The sequence below is a fragment of the Myripristis murdjan genome, chromosome 3, assembly GCF_902150065.1.
Source record: "Myripristis murdjan chromosome 3, fMyrMur1.1, whole genome shotgun sequence".
Taxonomy (NCBI): Eukaryota; Metazoa; Chordata; class Actinopteri; order Holocentriformes; family Holocentridae; genus Myripristis; species Myripristis murdjan.
The window spans coordinates 36500297-36524061 of NC_043982.1; the positions used below are offsets into that span (position 1 = coordinate 36500297).

The 23765-nt window shown below is 41.9% G+C and overlaps 1 protein-coding gene across 1 annotated transcript in view; it reads left to right on the forward strand.

The window, feature by feature from the left end:
* The window catches only part of ush2a (Usher syndrome 2A (autosomal recessive, mild)), a 277638-nt gene that overhangs the window by 53512 nt on the left and 200361 nt on the right, over nucleotides 1-23765 (forward strand). Inside the window, 11 exon segments of the mRNA XM_030046799.1 lie at nucleotides 3943-4138; nucleotides 5243-5373; nucleotides 6396-6603; nucleotides 11598-11752; nucleotides 11754-11882; nucleotides 12599-12824; nucleotides 14128-14268; nucleotides 16059-16239; nucleotides 21277-21440; nucleotides 21649-21807; nucleotides 21995-22223. Of these exon segments, the coding sequence (XP_029902659.1) occupies nucleotides 3943-4138; nucleotides 5243-5373; nucleotides 6396-6603; nucleotides 11598-11752; nucleotides 11754-11882; nucleotides 12599-12824; nucleotides 14128-14268; nucleotides 16059-16239; nucleotides 21277-21440; nucleotides 21649-21807; nucleotides 21995-22223 (1919 nt within the window).

The window sequence follows — 23765 nt, forward strand, 5'->3', positions numbered from 1 at the left end:
TCCTACGCAAGCTTTTTAATGAGAAAAAGCTTTTGCTTTGTCCTGGAAGTCCTAACAAATGTTTACTGATGTAGTTAAATGTTTGATATGGCGTTGGAAGAAATGTCTGAGCATCAGTGGAGGAAACAAAGTATGTCAGTTTTAGTTAGTCTCTGAAAAATTGTTCTGTTTAAATAAAGGTTGCAGGGAATGGATGCAAAAATACAAACATCTAAAATGTCTTGTCTAAAATTTTCTTGCACACGGGAAAAGTTTCAGTTGGACACAGACAATAATTTAAGCATTGTGTAGAATTAAAAACATGTAAACTTAGTCTTTAGCGGGCATGTGTGCTCCTTTTGTTACTGCTGCTTCTGCGTGCAGCCAATGGAGCTCCATCAAAACCTTTTGTATGGAGAAGAGAATGAACGTGTGCACTCTGCTTTTAACTCCCAAACACCAGTCCCAGCCCTAATTAGCAGGCTGGGAGAGAGGGAAGGTAACGCAATGCTGAAAGAAAAGAAAAGAGAACAGGAAAAAAAAAATCCTCTCCCTTTCATTTGCTATGGTAATATTTCCTGCTCACATACTCACCGTGGCTATGAGAACAAGGAGATGGGGGACAGTAGAGATGGGGGAAGTGAGGGAGGATGGGGAGGGATGTATGAAGTGATTTCTTTTTGAGAAAGAGTGGAGATAGAAGAGGAGCAGTGGGTAGAGGAGATGGAAGGAGGCATGGAGGTACAGGAGGAGAAATTGGAATGGGAAGGGAGGGAGAAATGGGAGAGGAAGATGGAGGGATAGAGGTAGAGGGAAATGGATGGATGGATGGATAGATTGAGGGAGGGAAGGGAAGGGAATGGAGGGTGGCGACAAGTTGAAGAGTGAGACGTAGTGAGGGATTTCTCTTGGAAGTACAGAATGAAAAGCACCTTTGATTGTGAAACGTTTTGGAGCACAGAGCTGCAGATAGACAGGCTGGCAAACAGGAAGACAAATGGGTAGAAGGGGGGAAACAACACAGACAGGCAGGAAGGTAAGACAGTGTGGCAGATAGACAGGCAGACAGACAGACAGAACAAAGAGGAGCATGCAAATGACACTCGGTTTTAACAGACCAGCACTCCTGTGGAATTACATCTCCCAAGACACTATGTGTGTGTGTGTGTGTGTGTGTGTGTGTGTGTGTGTGTGTGTGTGTGTGTGTGTGTGTGTGCTTTTGTGCAGACATGCTTGTTTATGTGGGTCGTAAATGCTTGTTTTTTGTTGTGTGTTTGTGCCTGTGTGTGTTTTTGTGTGTGTGGCTGTGCTTGATGTCTCCAGAGAATCCCCTGCTGCTTCATCAGATCCTGTTAATAATCACCCAACAGGGAACAACACTGTGGACTGTGTTCACAGAAACACAGACACACACACACACACACACACACACACACACAGTCGCAAATATACAGACCCTTTAGATCTTGTTCATGCAGTGGAGTGGAAGTGCATCAGTCTTCTTAATGTACTTTTTTCTTTGGAAATGAGTAGGCAGTCCACCTCTTGCTTTCCTACTGCTTCTGGTGTTTCTTTATTAATTTAATAAAGTATGGCCACAGAAACTGTTGCCACCATTACAGCGATTTCTATTACAACTTGATTGAAGTGAGCAAAAGCAGGGGTGACACAAAACATATAAATAACAAGCATTAGTTTCTATGTTGACGTCCAAACTGATGTCAGTGGCACCGATTTGGGTTAAAAAAAAAAAAAAAAAACAGTCACTTTGCCTCTGTTTCAGCAACATGTGGCACAAGTGTACCACGCCTCTGAAGCACTGCTGGAAGTGGCTTTGAATTTCTGTGTTTTTCACGCTGCAGAAAGTAGACTTGGTTGAAGACAGGCTTATCCTGGAAGTAGAGAAGCAACCACTTCTCTTTGATGTTTCCAGCAGAATTTATAAGGATCTGAAATTAAGTAAAGTACCCACTGCAGAGAAGTGTTCACTCAGACAGGAGATGGGAAAAGTAAACCCAAAAGAAGTAAACCCCACTCTGCTACATGACTTCCTCATTTTTCCTCATTCCTCATTTCCTCATTTTTGTGGCTGATGCTGTTGGGTCCTGTTAAGATACTTTCCGAGGCAATTCACTGGGTTCTCCCTTGTTAATTACTACTGTTGTGGATTTGATGCTGGACTTGATGTTAAATTAGATTTAAAAAAATTGACGATTCTTCACATTTCACACTTTATGACAACTGCTTTGAATGTGGTATATGAATGATCTGACTGAATATTTCAATAAACAAAGATAAATTGAAACGCTAGGCCAAACTTGTTCAGAGTATGAAACAACACAGCGTGATTTACCACCCAAATACTTTGTGGTCTTGATTTTTTTATGCAGCGATAAACTCATGAACTCATGCAAGACTCATGCAATATTTCCCCTTGCCTACAAGCTCATTCTTGAAAGCTGTTGTGCACAATTTTGAAGTTTGTCAAATATTTTATTCTTGCTAGTCGCTGTGTGTGTGTATTTGTGTTTAGTCTTTTCCTGGACCCTTTGGGTTGCAGTATCTATGCGTGGGGCCTTTGGTCCTCTCCACACACCTCTCTCCCACAGGCAGCCATTTCTGTATCCTTTTTCCTATCTGTGTCTCTCTCCCTGTCTTCTGCACTGGGTCTATGTAAAATTCAATGGGAAATTTTTAGTCTTTTTCAGTTTGCACCCATTTCCTTTCTCTCTCCCCTCCTCTTCTCCATTTTCTGTCTGTTATACAAAACAGGAGCCTTTTTTCCCCTTGTTTCCATTCGTGCTCTCTCCCAACCCTTTGCCCCCCCCTTCCCTTCCCCCTCCGCTGTGTGTCATACATAATAGGCCCAGTGCAGGTCGGCATGTGTCACACATGGGAGGAACTCCTGTGTTTTTTAATACATTTTTAATCCTACCATTTGATGCCCCCCTTGTCCACCATAATTTGTACTGACTGCTGAACAAAATCAAAGAGCTTGTACTTGCTGCCTCTCGCCTCTGCTGCTCGCTACTACAGAAAAATGCATTTTTTATTTCTCTCTCTCTTTTTTCCTTCTTCCCCCCCGTGCACACACCTTGACGTGTTTATTTTGACATGAAAGTGGGCCTATGTGAGAGGCTTGGCTGTTGCAAGTCACTCCTCATTAACAGACAGATTTCCCTATGCTGTGTATGTGTGTGTGTGTGTGTGTGTGTGTGGGTGTATGTGTGTATGTGAGCTTGTGTTAATGTTCTCGCTCCCTTTTATGAAGTGCAGAATACCTCTGTGTTTTCTATTCAGCTAATGTGTATTATTCTTTTCTCTCTTTAGATTTAGATTTACATGGGCCACTGCTTCATCTCTCTTTCAATTTCCCCTCTCTGTCATTCTCTTTCTCTCCTTCTTGTTGTCTCTGTCTCGTTCTCTTTCTTTGTTCCATAAAAGCAAGCCTTTCACATGCCAAGGGACCATTTTTCTATACACACGCAGAGAGACACACAGACTTCTTTTCTATAAATTCATACATTTTTCGTGCTGGAGCATTTTGGCGCGCACACACATTCGCTTGGAGATGCTCTCTGTAAATTAACACAAATCTCTCGTGAAGGGATGTTTTTTAGTTTCACACATTAGAATGTAATTATATTAAATGGAAGATGCAATCTACATACAACACACAAAATGCATTGATTACAGCTTTTAACTGTGTGTGTATGTGTCTTTGTTTTTGTGCCTGTGAGTGTGTGTGTTTGTACATGCCACATTGAGGTTCCGGTGCAATTATAAAAAAAAACAAAAAAAAAAACAGCTTGGCATTAGAGTTTTAGGTGAGCTTAGTAATTAAGAATTAGACAAGTTGCTAAAGAATCAAGTTAAATCAATCGACCTTACTATCAATATATGTGTCCTATCAGTATATATATTTATCTATGTGCGTAACTATGTGTGTGTTTTCTGTTACAGTGCGAGCGTTGTGCACCCCTCTACAATGACAAGCCTTTCAGGTCAGGTGACCAGCTCCAGCCAATGAGCTGCAGGCCTTGCCAGTGTCACGGCCATGCCCACTCCTGCCATTATGACGTCCAAGCCGATGACCACCCAGACGAGCACTATCGAGGAGGCGGAGGAGTGTGTGACAACTGCATGCACAACACTATGGGTACAGTGTTACAGCAACTCAGTGGTTCCCAAACAAGTCCTCAAGGCCCTGCAGGTTTTTGTTTTAGCTCAACTCTTCAACACCTGGTCCAGTTAAGGCTCATGCACCTTCATGCATGCCTTGTTCAGATAGATGTGTTTCAAATAATCAGCATGAAGCCTTTAACTGGATCAGGTGTTTAAGAAATGAGCTAAAACAAAAACCTGCGGGCCAGGGGGTCCTTGAGGACTGGTTTGGGAAGTATCTGTACTTTACTTATGTATTTGTTCTTCTTTTTTTTTTTTTTTTTTTTTTTTTGGGAAATGTATGACTTTTACTCCACTACATTTCAAAGACCAATATTGTACTTTTGACTCCACTGCATTTCTATTTTTTCTTTTCCAAAATGCGATTGGCCACTTGCTGTGTTCCTCACAGGAGACAAACCAATCACAGTACCCGCTCTCAACTGGGTTTGATGTAAAAATGAAAAAAACATCACCCAGCATTTGAAAGTAGCACAAGCAAGACATCCACTTTCAAAGTAAAAATGAATTGGATCCATATTTTTAGCAAAGTGCAAATGACTAACTGGGCGGTGGTAACCCATAGAGTTTTCTTCTACGGGAATTTACTCAGGACATAATGAACTTACACTACCTATTACGGGCGGTGGTAAGTATATTTGTGTAGCCGAGTGGGTCTTCAAGCAAATCAGTTCATTCATTAGGTAGTTTTAGAGAGTTATGATGTCCTGTAAATGCACTGTGAAAACAACACAGCAATGCATTGATAGTAAAAAAGAAAATGTACTTTTATTGTTAAAAGCAAGTACTCCAGTACCTTAACTCAAAGTAAAGTAAAAATTTGACTGAGCAACTTAGTAGTAGAGTAATATTTGACCTGGAGTAGCTAAACTCTGACTGAAGTAATAGGGCTGTGTACTTTGTCCACCACTGTATAAGAAATATGAATCAGATACCTGTTAGCTTTTGATTATACATTTAACCTCTAGTGTGTTAGAGGTTAAATGTATAATGTATATGTACACACACACTCTTTGTCTTAATCTGTGCCCCCTCCCTCCCTCCATCCCTCTCTTCCTCACTGCCCCTCCCCCTCCAGGTAAGAACTGTGAGCTGTGTACCAGTCAGTTTTTCAGGCTGCAGGAAGTGGATCCCACTTCAGTTGACGTTTGTCAGCCCTGCAACTGCCACACTGCTGGGACAGTCAGCGGCAGTATGGAGTGTGACCAGGTACACACACGCACACACACACACACACACACACACACACACACGTACACCACACACACATGAATGTATACGTAGGCACAAACATCCATACATAAAGACACACAACCACACATAAAAACACACAGACTTAAGACACACACATTGGTCAGAACAGCCATTATGGCTTATCAGCAGAGGCAATGGATGACTAATTCTCACACTCAAAACACACACACCGTTGCAAGCAGCAAGCATGTGTAGAAACACACACACACACACAAACCCATGCGTGTGGTTGCTAACCAAACGGGTGAATAATAAAGTGGACACACAAACACACACACACACACACACACACACACACACACACACATGTACACACGGTGTTGTCAATAGAAACCTGGATGACAAATTCAGAATCAATCCCAGGATCAGCTCTTGTGGGAGCGGTCAGGGGCTGATTTGCATAAATTCAAATATTAACTGGCCAAACGCGTCCCCTCCAATAACCAGACCCCATGTCTTCCTTGGTTTTTATTTTATGAACACCTCCACATTTTCCAAAACTCGTATAGAAAACTTACATACATTGCAACACCAATTTGCAGAATTGGCTCATCGTAGACTTTGTGCAAATTTATAATCCGTAACACAATTCACCACAATATGTTGCTGTGGTCAAGACCATTAGTCCAGATTTTATGTGTATATGTATGCGCGTGTGTGTGTGTGCGCGTGTGTGTGTGTGTCTAGTATGTGTGTGTTTAATTTAAAGAAAGAAAAAAAATATGCTGTGCCTCCTGACTAACTTTCTCCAACTTTCTTCTTCCTGTCTCTCACCTCCTCTCATCTTTTGTCATTCCCTTTTTTTCCAAAACCCTTCCTGCCTCTTTTTCCCATCTTGTCTTTTCAACGTCTCTTCCTCTTATCTCCTCCATACTGCTTCCATCTTTCCTTCTCCACTGTCTCCCTCCGTCGTTACTCCTTCCTCTCCTTTGCCTTGCCTTTCCCTCCCTGTCTGTCTGTCTGTCTCTCACCTGCAGGTCGGAGGTCAGTGTCGCTGTAAGGCTGCAGTCGAGGGTCGTCAGTGCACAGACTGTCTGCCTGGATGGTTTGGCCTTCAGGCCTGGCATCCGGAGGGCTGTGTCCGCTGCAACTGCAGCAACAAAGGCGTGATCCACAGCTCAGGAGGAGGAGATCCAGGCTGTGATCAGGACACAGGGCAGTGCCCGTGTAAACCTCACATCACAGGTACATACACCATTTACCTTTTTGTTGTTTTTTGCCAACACCTTTGGTGATAAGCTAACTTTGTTGTGGCATTTTTGCACTGTACCTCCCAGAGAAGACTTTGCAATCAAACTTTGGTGTTTTTTTCCTTGGATTTTTTTGCTGCTGTATTCAGTTACGATGTTCATATTTGGTCATGCTAACTAGATAATTCCTTTTTTATGTCATCCAAACAAACCGTCGTTGCTGTTGCTGGAAACATAAAAATGCATCACTTCCTGTACACTGTACCCTTTAAGTTTATTTACATGAAAATGTCTCAGTTTAGTTTAAATATCAGATTTTCACTACACGATTATCACAGCCAAAAGAATCCACAATAAAATTAGATTTGAGATATCTATAGAAAATTTGAATGAATGAATAAAATAAATAAATAAACACTGAAATTCATTTTTAACCATACTCATTTTGAACTCTATAAATTATTTATACAGTATTGTCATATGCATTTCGTTAGCTTGATATCAGTATTTCATTTTGAAATATTGATAAATATCACAGTTATCATCAACACCGATACATTGCGACACCCCAATCACAGATCAATGTTTTTTTTCCAGGGCACAGTGACAGAGCACTCACACACCCATGCAGTAACACACACACTGGTTGGTCAGTACAACCACAGTGGTTCTGAGCAGTTTGAGTGTAAAGTGTGTTGGTGAAGCGCACAGCCTTGCTCAAGAGTACGTTTCCGCATTTTGTGTGTGAGTGTGTGTGTGTGTGTGTGTGTGTGTGTGTGTGAGTTTGTGTTGGTGGGGCTTGTCAGTTGACCACCTTCTCCAACAACAACAGATACCAGGACACAGGACAGGTGCAGGCCTACAGTTATGTGCAGAAAGTCAGGTTCACTGCAAAATGCATCAGAAATAGACACAAACATGTGTCCATGCAGTGAAATGCTTCTGATATCCATGTTGCAGTGGCAGAGAGGTACCGTTCTGCTAAGTGTTTTAACTCACTTTGGTTGTGTTTTGTTTTCATGTTATGTATTCATGGGAACGTAAACAACAATCTACGATGCCTTGTGGCAAAATGTTAACTTATGCTTAAGAAGAATGGCAAATAAAAGCAACTAAACAGCAGCAACAGCAATCAGCCTGCACCTTGGCCATTTACCACCACAGTGTACGTCTTAACTGCAGAACGGCTGGTGCCAAAAATAGTTTCCTTACAAGACGTCCCCAAGTATTTTGTTGATAGCAAATGCCGTGGTCGTGCACTTTCATCAGAACACTTACTTTGTGTAATTGTCGAGTAATGGTGTTTTAATTAATATATGGGCTCCGCTGTGCACGCACACACACACACACTCACATACACACGCGTGCACAAACGAAAAAGTACATGTAAGTACACACCCACACAGGCGAATGTATACACACATCCGTACCCCAAAGTGTTTTGCCAGCCAAAATAAACAGGCTTTTCTGCTGGTGGTGCTTCCAGCCGTTGTGCTTCTCTTTGTGATAAATGGTTTCACTCTCTCCCCTGTGTGTCTTTGAAGAGCAGGCTCGTATGAAATGCAAAACCAACCAACGCTTCTCAACTCACTCAACGCATCATGGTTATTGCTAAGCCTCACTATCAAGGGTCCGTGGTTGCGCGCGAGAGTGTGGGCGTGTGTGTGCATGACGTTGTTTGTGTGTATTAGAAATGCCTGTGCGTGTGTGTGTGTGTGTGTGTGTGTGTGTGTGTATGTGTGTGTGTGTGCATATGTTTGTGTCAGAGAGAGAGAGGGAGAGAGTCTGGGTGTGTGAGTGTGTGTGCATGCAGTTTTGTGTCTATGCCTTATTGTCTTCATGTGTGTGAGTGTGTATGCACATGCCTGTGTGTGTGTATGTGTTCGTGTGTGTGTGTGCGTGTGTGTGTGTGCATGCTATCAAGGGCTATGCTGGTGTTTAATTCTCTAATTCATTGCCAAGTTGATTAGAACAAACTGCCGCAGCCCCTCGTATTTTTCACACTTCTTACAAGACCCACTTTCTTTTTTCTGTCCTTGTTTGTTTGGTTGCTCCCACAGGTATTTTTCAGAAATGAGATTTGATTATGGCAATTTATTACCGCCAAGCTGATACTTTGAGTAGAGCAGTGGCGGGCACGCTTCATAAGGATGGAATTGAAATGTGTGCGCACCGACTCAGACACACACACACACACACACGCACACACTCATAACAAGGTGCCAAAGTGCAGTGTGTACATAATAGTGTTTGAAATGGTGATGCATGAGCCTGTTAACCAGCTGGCTACTGATAAAAGGGTTGGGCCATGTCCCGACACACACACACACACACACACACAAAATTACCTTTTTTCCTGTCCAGTTCTAATAGGTTCTAATGCATTTGATTCTGTTCTCTTCTGTTCTGTTCTCCCCGTATTCCACTCTGTTCTGCTTTGTCCCGTTATATAAAAATGCCCTCAATTTAAAAAAAAGCATCACAGTACAAATACAAAACAATTTTGACAGAACTAAATATAATGAATAAATAAATACCTTTGCATGTTGATTTGTTCCTTTTCTAATTTGTACAGCTGCAGGCTACTCCCAAATAATTGCATTTGCAAATGCTAACTTCTTATAACCGGCTCGATGCCTAAAATTTAAATAGGGGATGTACTGTAATAAGCATGATCAGCAAGGGCCTGTGACTGTGGATCTATGGGGATGGATTATATTGCTACGATATTTTAATCCAGTTATTGCTATCTGTGGTTTGTGTAAACCTTGTCGATTTAATAATAAAAAAAAATTACTCACTTCTTCACTCAGACAGCACAGACAGTATATCACAGCTTAGATAGAGTTATTACCATCGGTTTACCACACACACACACACACACACACACACACACACACACACAGTGTCTCGCACACCTATGAAATATGATCTGTGGAGATAAATACATTCAAATCTATAAATTCATTAAAGTGGGCAGGCCAGAGGAAATGCCAAGTGTCTGCGGCACATACAGTACTTGTGAGCACACACGCACACACACACACACACACACACACACACACACACACGTACAGGAATGCAAGTACACTCATGAATCTGTGCACATACACACAATGCCATTCACCCACATATGAACACACACACTCATAAGCAGCCGTGGTGACTGCGTAGCCCCCAGGCATCCATTTAGGGACAGATTGCCTGTCATGGAATACGTATGGCATATTCAAATAAGCCCTGCCTGCCACACACTGCATATTATAGTATAACTAGCATGACGGCCTAGCACTGCAGCTGGAGCCTTAAAACCTCCTTTTCCATTTTGGTGATTTTTACAACATAAAAGTAAGTATTACAATTACAATTATAATGTAATGTAACTTCATTACATGGAATACAAAAAAACAGACAACAGAAGAAAGTGGGAGTTCTTAGAGCGATGGGCAATGATGCCCAGATTAAAATACTAAAGGTAGAGCCAGACTAGATGATTTTCACAGCCGGTTTGGCAACGATTTGTGATCGTCCAGAGTCCAGGTAGTCTGAGGCAGTTAAAGGCATTTATGCTGCAGAGTTGTCGCTGTAATCGTGATGTGTGTATGAGTGAAAGACTCATATTTTTCTCAGTCTGATCCCAGTCATCTAGGTCTCCATTTAATCAAACATATTTGATTTTATCGGACCTCGTCTTTCCGTAATTGTTTATTGTGTGCATGTCAAAGACTGAAATCATGACGGGAATATTCAACAGCCAATGAAAACGGTGAGTAGGCCGAGAGAGGATGAGGAGAAACAGGATGTTTGGAAATGTCTGCGGTCAGATTACCACAGACTGTTTGGCTGTAGACAGTTATCATGCTCTGTCATATATTACTGACAGCTAATGCTAGCTAGTTAAGATTGCATTGACAGATAGCCCAGTGTTTGTGAAGATTGGCAAAATTAAGTACTGGTTCAGAGAGCTCCCATGTTCTTTATTTCCATTTTTCCTCTTTTTCCCTGTGCACATCCCTGCAGAGGCAACAACAATAACAAGCCATAGACCTAAACATGAAGCCGTATGACATACTGTTTGTTTTGGTGTCAAAATACTGTGGGAAAATTCAACAGTTGATATGTGTGTGCGCAAAAAAGACCAATTATACCCTGGATTCAGTCTTTAATTGTGTGCTGCTCAATCGTCTTATAGTCATTCACGATTGGAAAAGCATCATGTAGTCTGACCTTGGCTCCAGCAGACCTAACACCCTGGCCCTGACAGTCTTTGAAATTTAATTTGAGAAATATGGTAAATCAAGCGTCTTAACCTGATTGTGACTCTTTGATCACACACTGAACTCTTTAATTAGCTGCATTTTGTCAGTTTATGTTCTCTTTAAAGGTATACGTTTCACAAGCATTTATCTCATGGATTCTGTTTAATCATTCTTTTAAAAAGCTCAATCTGCAGTCAGAAAACAGATCTGTTTTCCTGTAAGTTTTTGGTGATACAAGGTTTTTCTCCTGTAGTGACGATAGGCAGTTAACTTCTCTTTTACACCAGATGGTAATTCACTGTTATTTTTATGTTACTCTATCCATCCCTCTTTCTATCCCTCCATCTCGTCTTTCTCTATCCCTCCCCTCCTTTCTTGTACCTGTTTAATTTATTTATTTTCTCTCTCAGTGAAATTAAGTGTTTGGCCCGAGGTGAGTGATCCATCATATGTAGAGGGCCCGGACCTAATGATGGCAGTTTTATACACTCACCCACCATTTCCCTCTTGTGCACACACACTCAGACACACACACACACACACACACACACACACACACACACAAACAGAGGGTAAACACTAGTTCACCAAGGCCACTTTGTGATTATTGCATTAATTCACTGTTTCTCTATTGCTGTCTCTCTCTCCCACCAACCCCGCCCTCCCTCCTTTTTCTCTGTGCACATTTGTTATATTGCCTTTCTTTCTTGCTCGCTTTTCATCTCTCCAGGTCTTTCCTGTGACCGCTGTGAGTTTGGTTATTGGAATCTGTCCCACCCAGACGGCTGTGTCCCATGTGACTGCGACCCCCTGGGGTCCCTCAGCCCGTTCTGTGAGCCCGAGGGGGGCCAGTGTGAATGTAAGCCTGGGGTGGGGGGGGCGGCGTTGCGACTCCTGTGGCAGGGGGCTGTATGGTCTGAGGCTGGAGGGGTCTTGTACCCCCTGCAACTGCTCAAAGGAGGGAACCTCACCTGGGACAGAATGCAATCCTCATACAGGACAGTGTGTGTGCAAGGCAAGTGTGTTTAATGTGTGTTCAGGGTTTAGTGATTTTTTTTCTATGGTTTGTTTGTCCTTTATCTTTCCACCGGACAAGTGTCCTTTAGTTGTCCTGTCCACCATTTCCAGTAGCCAAAAATGAAAGTAAACACCTTTTTAGTTAAGAAATTTATTACCATGACATGTATGATAATGTTAAGTTATAAGTTTGTGGTATACAACAGCATTTTAAAAAGTGATTTATTTATAGAAATTAATATTAGAAGATCATTTTTACTAAATCTGCACTTATTCAAGAAGGCCTCCTGAGGAACAGATAAATAGCTGTCAATCTTTATCGTAACTGTTGGTGTTCCTAAAAATCCATCTTAATCTGATATTCTTGGGTATTTAAAATTGCTGACAAGTGGTACAAACAATATGAGATTGATTTATCATGTTCAACCAAAGGAAACACAAAAGAACACAAACTTTTTTCTCGGATATGGACCCAACTGAGCCAGTGACTGACCAATCAGCAGGCCCAAGACACCATCTTACTTACCTCAGGCCATTGAGTCAAATCCTGGTGTAAATATCGTGGTTGGTGTTAATTTTGCCAGTGCAGTTCATAAACGCAATTGTGGTGTGCATGTACCCTGTTGATGGAAAGCAAAATAGTTTGAAATCCTCCTCTCCCCTTTTTTTTTGACGGTTATATTTTTCACGTTTTCCTCTTTGTTTCCTCTGCAGGAACATGTGGAAGGCCGCCGCTGTGATTCCTGTCGTCGTGGTTACCACAGCCTGGAGCGGCGTAACTCTCTGGGCTGTCTGCCTTGTGTGTGTGACGTCACTGGCACTCAGCCAGGTGGTGTTTGTGATGCATTGACGGGACAGTGCCCGTGTCAAGAGGGGGTGGAAGGGGCGATGTGTACCCACTGCGCCCACAACTACTACAACAGGAGTTCAGACATCCAGGGTAAGAGCAGAGAGAGTGTAGTTTTAGATGTTAAGTTACATACTCCCATTTTGGTTTAATCATATCAGCATAATTGCATAATTTTGAATGTTATTTTTTTCTTGCTCCACTTACTCCAAGATTTAGTTACCGCTAATTTGTGTGCCTTCCTCTTTACTTGTCTGCCAGTTTATTACTGGTATCATACAAAGATGCTTTTATAAAGATATATATTGTTGTTGGTTTTGTTGGTTGCTTCAGCATTGTGTAATATGCTTCTTTACTCTAATTTAGAATGAATTTATTTTCCATGTTAAGTATATAGACCTTTTAGGATTTTTTGTTTGTTTGTTGTGTGTGTGTGTGTGTGTGTGTGTGAGACATTGATGCAGAGACATGTTACACTATGACTCATGGTACAAGGACAACAGGACCTTACACTGCACAAAGACACAGTGCAAAACATACTATGAGCAGAAGTGAATGTCACTTCCTCTACATGTGAAGTTTTCCCCAGCTATCCGACCTGTAGGGCTGTACGTCCACCTGGCACAACTGTGTTTAGCCACAGGTGTTTTGAATTGAAATTGTGATGTGAAATTAATATTTTCTGCGCATATCTGTAAGCCTCTTTTTATTCTTTCTTTCGTTATTTCTTTCATTATGTTTTACTGTCTTTATGTGGACCCCAGGAAGAATAGTGTTCATCATATTGAAGACTAATGGGGATCCATAACAACAATAAACAATAAACAATACTCACAATACTACTACCAGTGCTATTTTGTATAAAATAATGTAATTCATATTTCTGATATTTATGTTCATAAATTTCTAATTGCCTGCTCTTGTGCTGAAATAGTCATTATCAAGGTTAATATGCTTTTAATAGTCTGCTGTATTCTTATTGATTTTTTAAAATTCTTCTTTTATTTTTCTTATATCCTGTTACTATTTGGTGTAGCGGTGGTATCTCCATAGAGATCATTAAAGATTTATTTTATTTTAAAGAAATTGTTTGAGGAATCACCAGTCATGGCTTTGACCATGGCTACATAACTGAAAAAACACCTAAAGTTTGAATTTCTTCTTGAATTTCTAGTAAGTGCTCTGAGTACTAAGACCTGGCCTTCTACTCAGCTCATTGCTTTTCCATTGAAAATAATGAGATAAGAGGCCAATTCCTTAAAAGAGGCTCCCTGGTGTGAATACATCCACTCTGTTATAATATCATGTCACTGAGCAGCTGCAATGACAGTTCAGAGGAAATAGCTTGACCCTATTTTGATTTTTTTGCTAATGCTAATGTTGTTGTGTGTCCTAGCAGAGGGTTGGTCCCAGGGCTGTGTCCCATGTACCTGCGACCCCAAAGGAACAGTGGCTGGGACGGTGTGTGACAGCACTACAGGCCAGTGTGTGTGTAAACCCACACGCCACGAACGGGACTGCAGTGGCTGCCGACCCGGTGAGTGTCCCTATGTTTGAATAAAGTGATGGATCTACAGTCCATTCGCTGACGAATAGATAGATTGATGGAAGGATGATGGTCTGTTAAAGAAAGAAAGAAAGAAAGAAAGAAAGAAAGAAAAGAAAAGAAAAGAAAAGCATTTTAACCAGGTGAACAACCTGACAAATAGTGATAGACAAGCAAGCAAGTCTGTATTGAAGAAATATATTTTTTTGATGTGAAGTGTAACAGGCATGGTGCAGGGCTCCCATGAAGGGGACCTTTCACAAACATCACAAATGCACACATACACATAAAGTACTGACATACCCAGCTGTTTGTTTTTCACATTGTCCACTGTTACCCTGCATATTTCGGTATTCTGCACATCAGGCTCAGCTGTAGTAATAACAAGCATACTGTTATATTAAAATATGTACAGATGCCCTTTGTTCACAACAACCAAGGGCGAACAGCCACTGAAATCAGTCTTGCTCCCAATTTTTAACTAGCACAAATTAGTAATGTGTAGGAAAACAAATCAAGCACTTAGATTATGAAACTGCAGCAATCAAGCAGTAATGCACAGTCAAATATAGCCGATAGTTGCAGTAAAACAGTACCAGCAATGCAAAATCAGCAACATCATGTCAAACATAATTTTTTCAGAAGTAGTGTTGATAACTTTAGGCTAGTCTATGTACAAGGGCAAGCATTACTGAGTACGCTAACATGCACACCATATTCCTGTTTTAACTGGAATATTCGCAATATTCCGGTTGTGCATGTGTCATGTAAACACGCACCGAACCCGATTAAGGTCATTTTCCGGTTGGAGAGAATTCCGAATAAGCCCCCTGGCATATGCCTGTTCCAACCGGAATATTGGGGCATGTAAACACCTTAGTCGAAAAATGCCCCGAACCGGAAGATTCAGTCACGACTGCGCATGCTCAACTAACAATGAATCCTTTGTTGCTATGGTTACTGCAACGTCCTGGCGAACAGCAGCAAGAGCCAGGAGACTGCAGTCTGCCTTCAGCTAATGAAAGATTTTAATATCATGGAGTATATCGATGGGAGAAAACACTGAAATAGCGAGAGCTTCTTCTTCTTCTTCTACTTCTTCTTCTTCTTCTTCTTCTTCTTCTGTATTTCCGGCAGACCAGACGCCTATACGCGTGCTGCTGCCCCCCGCGGCTGAGTGTCGCATTACGTAAGAGAGTGGAATACGCCGAAACACGGGAACATGCCAAGTAACATGCAATCAGAATATTCCAGTTGCTGCAGCGCAGTTATCTCCAGCTACCAGCTTCCAGCTACCGGAATATTGACCCGAACCGGAATATGGTGTGCATGTAAACGTATCCACTGATTAGTCTTTGTCAAGTTCATAAAAGGAACTGCTGTTGGCCTTCCTTGGGCCGTCACTGATGAACTACAAGAATATAAGATAAACGCTTCATCTTCATATTGTAAAATCTCCTAATTACCTTTTCCTTATTTGACTCCCTATCAATGCTGAGACTGAGAGTCAGTGAAACCCCTCTTGGCCTTAAGGTGCTGCTGTTTGGATATGAGCAATGCATGTCAGTGGAAATTAGGAATGTCAGATGTAATTGCACTTGATTTTTAAGTATAAAAAAAAAAAACAAAATAAATCAAAAACCCTTTTATCTGGGTGCCTCGCTGTGGGCCACCTATGAGCCCGGGGTCAGAGGACCCCTCTGCCCCCCTGCCTGTTCTGCTACAGAGACGTTTATAAGTTCACATTATTTCTTGTTTTTGTCATTGTTTGGTCTTTCAAGGCTTCTACCTCAGCGCAGAGGAAAGTGTGTGTGTTGAGTGTGACTGCCATCCCATCGGCGCATCGCAGCATGGTTGTGAGAGCCAGACGGGACAGTGTGTGTGTGCCGACCCCTCGGTGGGAGGACGACGCTGTGACCAGTGTCATGACATGTACTATGGATTTAACCCAGGCCTGGGCAGGTAACACACACACAAACACACACACACACACACACACACACACACACACACACATACACACACAAACAGAAAAAAATACCATGCGAGCCAGTTGTACATCCTGTGAATCACTTTTCCATTAATTGCACCACCTGTACATATTTACACACACAGAAACCTACACACACACACACACACACTGTGCACCACTGCTCAAATAGTTTGTGTGCCATCTATCTGCTATGTTACCCTGTTGGGAGGGATGTCTGTGTGTGTGTGTGTGTGTGTGTGTGTGTGTGTGTGTGTGTGTGTGCATGTGTGTGTGATAGCCTGCAGGTAGAGACATGAGCGGTAAAGGTCAAAGCAGCTTTTAACTTGTGTAAGTCATAAGTCTACCTGTCTGTCTGTAAACTATCTTTAAATAGAGAGATGTGTGTGTGTGTGTGTGTGTGTGTGTGTGTGTGTGGGTGGGTGTGTGTGTGTGGATGGGTGTGTGTGTGTGTGTGTGTGTCTGTGTGTTAACTGACCTTGGCTGATTGCTGTACTCTCCAGTGTTAAAACATTAAGGAGGAGATCTGGCTGTGATGAGGATCTCTTCACGCTGGGGAGGAGTGAGAGAGAGACTATTAAAGATAGAGAGCAAGAGGGGAGGAAAGGAAAGACGGAAGAAGAAAGAGGCAACAATAAGATGTGTGAAAAAGACAAATAAATAATGACGGGATTTGCTATCACAAAGTAAAAAATAAAAAGAGTGAAGTGGAGCAGAGGTACAAGCAGATGGAGGATGAGTGCAGGAGAAAGGCATGTAGAGGAAGTGGGACAGAGGCGGAGGCAGTAGAATAAGTAAAGGAGGATGTGAGGCTTGAGATTTTCCTTGAATTTTCTGTTGGTGAAGTTTTAGATTCTGTTATCTTTGTCTGAGGAGCCAGGTTGGCTTTCGCTGGTCAAGCTACTACCAAGTTCATTTATCCAATTTCTGGTTGAAGCCTAAAGCACATCAATTCCTGTGCTAATTTTTCCTGGAAAAGACCTATGTGACATTTGGTTAGAGTGGCCAATTTAAAAGTGGTGATCGGACCAACATGGACATTTATTCGTATGAAAATATTGTGTTTTTTATTGTAAGGCTAGGGACACACCAAGTCAACCTCAAACGGCTAATATCAACTGAGGCCAGCAGCCAGATCACTTACCACTGACCTCATGTTGCCTCACGTTGTCGACTAAAAGTTCACCTCAACCACACCTCACAGGTTACAGCTGATCGTCAGCATGCAGACACACTGTGAGATAGAGAAAATCAAATGTAAACCTCAAGATGTACCTAATATGTTATCCTTGTGTGACCCTCTATCCTTTCATAAAGAGGTGTCTTTGTTCATTATTAAAACAGACTGCTAAGACAGCAGTAGACCATGTTCAAGGCCGTTCAGCTGCTTGAGAATACAAAGCTCACACTGTAAACCTTTTCTTATCACTCTGGAAAAAAGAAACAATGTAATGTAAACAATATAAGACTGCTTCTCACACACTCTCATGCCCTCTTTGCTCTGCAGACTGGTTCACTGGTTGACTCTCTGTAGACAAACTGTGCCTTTTCATATGTAAAGATAGTGATTCATGCATGTGCTGTGCCTGTGATTCGATTCTTTTATTTAATTTTTCAATTTTTCTGACGTTGTGCACCAATGTGAGATGAAATAACTCCATACCGGGCGTGTGCAGCAGCCTCAAAAAAATAAACCAGAAGCCCTAGACTTCTTGCCCTCCGCTTTCACGGCCCCTCTTAATCTGTTTTGCTGTACGAATCAAGAATACAGCTGGTGAGAAGTTGCAGCAGGCTCTAGCGTTGTCAGACTGAAGGTTTTTTGCTTGTGAAAGAGGGTTTCTCTTTTGTTAACAACTTTGCCAGCTAGTTAGCAGCATAACAACACACCGCAGAAACTACAGGTGATCATTGGTTACAGAGGCTCAGTGACGGCCCAAGGAAGGCCAACAGCTGACTCTAAGCGTGGCGTGTCAGAGCCCGAAGACCCTGACAGTGATGCTGAGTAGTTAGCTGTATCCTGTACATGGCTGGACAGCCTGTGTTTATCTATCAGAAAACAGACAGAGAGAGAGATAGCAAGATAGATACAAGACAAGGAGAATGAATGACTGAAAGGAAGAGAAACAGGCGGTGAGACTGACGTGGAAACAAAGAGAGAGCGATGGCAGTAAGTCTTGTAAAGGGCAAGCATAAAGCAAAGCCAAGCCACAGTGGAGTGAACAGATTGATCAGCTTCACCTGTGTTCACAGGCCTGTATTAGCACAAGTGTGTCTTGTATGTCTGTCTCTCCTCTTCATCTGTTTATCTCTTTAACCCCCCTTTCTTTTGCCTTTTATGATTTTGTATGATAAGGATAACAGATAAAATCTTCTTAGTGATTACAGCTGAATCCTTTGCTCGGGTCCCAGGTCTCTGCATAATAAAGAGTTCGTCATCTATACATTATAATCTCATTTACCCTCTTCATGGATCAATAGACCTACTGCGTTTGTTTTCCTCCTTTTTCCTCCCTTCACACAAACACCTTGTCATGCACACACATACACACAAATGAAAATGATACACACACACACAAACACACACCAAATGACTCTTTGGATCTGTGTTTGGGTAATCATTTAACCTAAAGGTAGGCATTAGAGTTAATGTACCAAGTGAATGGATTACTTTATCTGTCTTTCTTTATCTTTGTCTCCTGTAGTCTCTTTCTCACTTGTCAGAAAGCTCTACCATTGTTAAGGCATGTGCAAGGTTGTTTTTTTCTTAAATATTGTGCATTTCTGTGTGCACAGTTGACTGTACATACATGTATACTATGTTAGTATGGAGAGCAGGGTCAGAGCATTATTGACTTCTGTTCCTCTAATTACAGGGAAGTATGATGTCAAATCTGTTTTTTAGGGATTATACATATTGACACACGCATATGCAGTCATACATAGTTTTTTATTGTGTGGTTTACATTATTATGTTATCACATGTGTGACAATTTAATACTTTGAAACATACAGTATGCCTGTGTTTATCCGCATCCACATATGCACACATATTTCTTGTTTTGAAGGATTACGTATGTCATACCCAGAAAGAAGGAAGTTTTTACTGTCTAATGTCTAATACTCTAAACCTCCCATCACAAAAATGTCCTTTTACTTATTCATTAATTGACTTACTTATTTGTTTTTGACATAATTGTCTTCGTGAACCATGCAGGAAGAAATCTGGTACATACATACATTTGTTTGTGTGTTCTAAATATCTTTTTATACCACTTTTAAATATTTTCCAAAGCTTTTTAAATATGAAATTTTACTGATGCAGTGGTATCATTATGAAAATGTTGGGCTCATTGTGTGTTAGGTTGAACTTGGCCACCTCTTTCACGCTGCCATCAATCAAATGTTTACCGGGTGCTGTCTGTCAGTGTCCCATTTCACTAAACACCTCTCTGTCTCTCTGTCTCTCTGTCTGTCTGTCTGTCTGTCTGTATCTCTCTCTCTCTCTCTCTCTCTCTTTCACACACACAAACACAATGAGAATGGGTGTGATATTGGTGTTTCCTTTCTCCTTGGGAATGGAGTGAAGGTCGAGTCACTGTGGCAATCGTGTGTGTGTGTGTGTGTGTGTGTGTGTGTGTGTGTGTGTGTGTGAAGACATCAGTTGACAGGACAAATTTGCGGCTCGTTAAGAGGCTGTGGCTTTTCACGCCGTAATAAAGAAGGTGTAGGTGAATGTGAGAGGGAGAGCCAGACTGTAAGTGCAGAAAGAGACCGAGATTGTGTGTGTGTGTGTGTGTGTGTGTGTGTGTGTGTGTGTGTGTGTGTGTGTGTGTGTGTGTGTGTGTGTGTGTGTGTGTGTGTGTGTGTGTGTTTGTGTGTGTGTGATTGGGTTGGAGCAGTAAGGCTTACACAGTGTTACTCACTCTGCTGGTGCTAGAGTGCAGTGTGTATGCAAGTGTGAGCCAAACATCTTCCACCGAACAGAGTGTGTGTGTGAGGGTGTGAGGTGGCTGGCCGGACGATCACTCACTGCCCCACCCTAGTGAGGGTAACACCACACTGGTGACCCAGACACACACACCCTCAGACACACACACACACACACACACACACACACACACTTTGACAGCTCCAAGGGGGAACTGTGAATACAGTTCCTGTGAAGTTAGTTTAGCAGCTTGGGAATGGTGTGTGGGTGATGGGGTTGGTAGTGTGTGAGGGTCTCCCTCACAGTGTTAAGGTGAAGACCCGACACCTTTCAGACACACACACACACACACACACACACACACACACACACACACACACAGACACACAAACTCACTCTTTCTCTCCCAGTATAGTTTTTGATGGTTCAAAAGATTGGCCAATGAATCAAATGCAATAATTATAATTTTATTCATTTGGCTACTGTCTGGTCCTGTCCAGTTCTATTTGATTCTGCTGTGTTAGTGCCTCACGTTGAGACAAACTAGGAGCAACACTAAGGGCAAAAATAAGATCACACTGCTGTCCAAAAAACTATATACATGAGTTGGCATTGTTGTTAAAGCAGACCTCTCTTTCAGTTCATTTTCTCAGTTGTTTTATGGCTTTACAAGTGCACTACTGGAACTACATCGACCTACGTATCTGTGTTTTCAGTCTTTTAAAATAACTGATAACCAATAGCTGTAGCTTGCAAGGCCATGAATACACAGAGGGACTGATCAAAAACTGTATTTCTTCTATCTCCTACCATCAGTGTGAGTCATGCCCAAATGATATAAATCATTAAACTCATAATTTCTGAACCAGTAGCCTATATATGTATCTAGACCATCTTTAAGCACACTTCTATGGAGCAGGGAGTTTAAACTCTACAGTCTAGCTTTTGGTTTATTGGACCTTTTGTTCTTCTGAGGCACCTCATGATTTCTCCTGCAACACCATCCCAACACATCTTAGCACTTGACACGTCCCCCTATTCCCATGTGTCTTGCTTATTTATTTATTTTTTTTCCCCACAGATGCCAGCCTTGTTCATGTGACCCACTGGGCAGTGTCAATGGTTCCTGCCACCCAGACTCAGGTGTGTGTTTGTGTAAACTGCTGGTGGCTGGAGATCGATGTGATGAGTGTCAATTTGGAGCAAGTCATCTGGATCCTGAGAACCACCTTGGTTGCAGCAAAGGTCTGGTTTACAAACACACACACACACACATACACACACACAGAAGAGTCTGCATGCTCAGCTTATGTGTCCCCATGAGATTCACATGGCCAGTGTTGTTTTGATCTGTTTTTGTCTCCATCTGTGTTCTTGCCTGTTTGTTTTGCTGACTGTTTATCTTTCCATCTCTTTCTCTTTCTTTGACTCTTTCTGGCTTCTGTCGGCGCAGCCCCCTCTCAGCAACCTGCCCCAGTTGGTTTTTCCCTCAGTTTTTCGTCTATCCGGCTCTCTTGGCACCCTCCCGACTCCCCAAACACAAACAAGCTCAACTACACACTCATCAGGGATGGACTGGCAGTGCACAGCACCCAAAGTCACTATCCGTTCGGTAAGTATACATGCACACATCATTTTGTTGAATGTCAGAAGACTTTTGTATTTTTCAAATAAATGTGAAACAACAATCTTTTTTTCTCTTTATCCCTCCTTCTCTCTCCTCTCTCATCCCTCTCTTTTCTCTCATTTTTTCTCCCACCCACACACTCCTCCTTCTTCTCTCTCTTCCCTCTCTGAAGGCCCTGAGTCACATGTGGACACCGGTTTGTCTCCATACACTAACTACTCCTACTGGCTGAGAACGGTGAATGTGGCTGGACAGACAGAAAGTGCGACGGTCACCTACCAGACTTTAGCAGCGGCACCTGAAGCAGACCAGCTCCATTTAAACCTGGTGGGACGGCCGGGTCCTAGGAGCGCTAGTTTTAACTGGACCACACCACGAAACGATACTGGCCCAGTGGAGAGGTAAGGAGGGAGAGAGAGAGGGATGGTGTAGAGACAGATTCTTTCGTTGAGTCTCAATTATACTCTGAAGCAGCAGTCAGCTCAAGACTAACAGCTAGAGATGATCATGTGAAAAATCATAATTACATTTACCATGACCAAAATTATCAGAGTTTTCAGTATCGTCGCAGTATTGTTCTATTAACATCCCCTCAACGCTTATAAATATTGGTTTTAGTCCTCTTCCCCGGGTTAAAAAGTAAAAGTTCGGTCACTACCTTCTTCCACAAAAGCCAAACAAACCCAGATTGTATGTTGAAAATTTGTGGTAGTATAAAGGTGACTTGACCGGTCAATGATGACACTGATTGATGCTTGAGCGTATGTACTGCAAAAAAACATGACTTTAAAAACAAGTCAATTAAAAAAAAAAAATTAATCAGTATGATATTTTAGGTATATTATCATGGTTTATATTAAAACCGGTAATCACCGCATCGCTACAAACAGCACAGTTCAAACAAGAATGAGACAGCAGCGGGCAGCAGGTCAGTGTTTCAATTTAATTAACAAAGATGCCTATTTGTGCGACTCCAAAGCAAAAGACACATGGCAGTGGTTCTGTCTACAGCGTATAGGGTGGTTCAGACTAATGTTGACAACCACAAAACATAATGCTGAAGGTAAATTTTCACTTTTCACTAATTTTCACTGAATCATGATGAAGATGACAATTGTGTGGTAAGGTGATGGTACAGCAGTACAGCTTGTGTGCACATGTGCTGAGAATAGTAAATATAGCTGATGCCGATGCGTGACCTGTTGAAGGTGTTATGAAATAATTGGAAACATGATTCATGCTGAATTTTTAACCCCTGAAAGTAGAGAAGGGGGAGATTATGGGCAGGTGACATTGAAAGAAAAGGACCATAAGTTTCACTCAGGTTGAGTTTCACCATAAGTTTCACTCAGGTTGAGTAACGGAACTCGGCGCAAGCGCCTCGTTCCTGGCCACATCACTGTCGTGACAATAATAACGGTCAAGCACCCCCTCTCGTGTAATAATGCGATTATACAACTATTACCAACAAAATAAAATGTATAATCAAAATGTATTCATACTGTGGGCATTTCGCTGCCAAAATGTAAAAGTTTTTTTTTTGCTAGTAGGCCTATTCTCTCCGTTTCAGTGGAAATCTGAGAGATCTGACGTTAACTAGTCCCTGTCAGCCAGCCAACTTGGACTTACCATGTTTTCTAGACATCGTGATTTCCCAAAACTGAATAAATACCACAGATAGATAGCAAAAAACTGCTCTGATAGCTCAATCATGTTGTTACTAGAATATCCGCTGGGAAAAAATATTTTTTTCATGGACTGATAGTTATATACTTCTGCCAACTTCTCAGTCATTTTTAATCTAACAGGTGCCGTGACAGCGACTCAGCAGCATAGCTGATCTTTAGTCTATCTACAACCATCTTATAGTCTATCTACAAACAATCTTTTCATAAACTCACCGGCAGATGTTTTATTTCAGCTGGCGGTGTGTCAATCCAGTT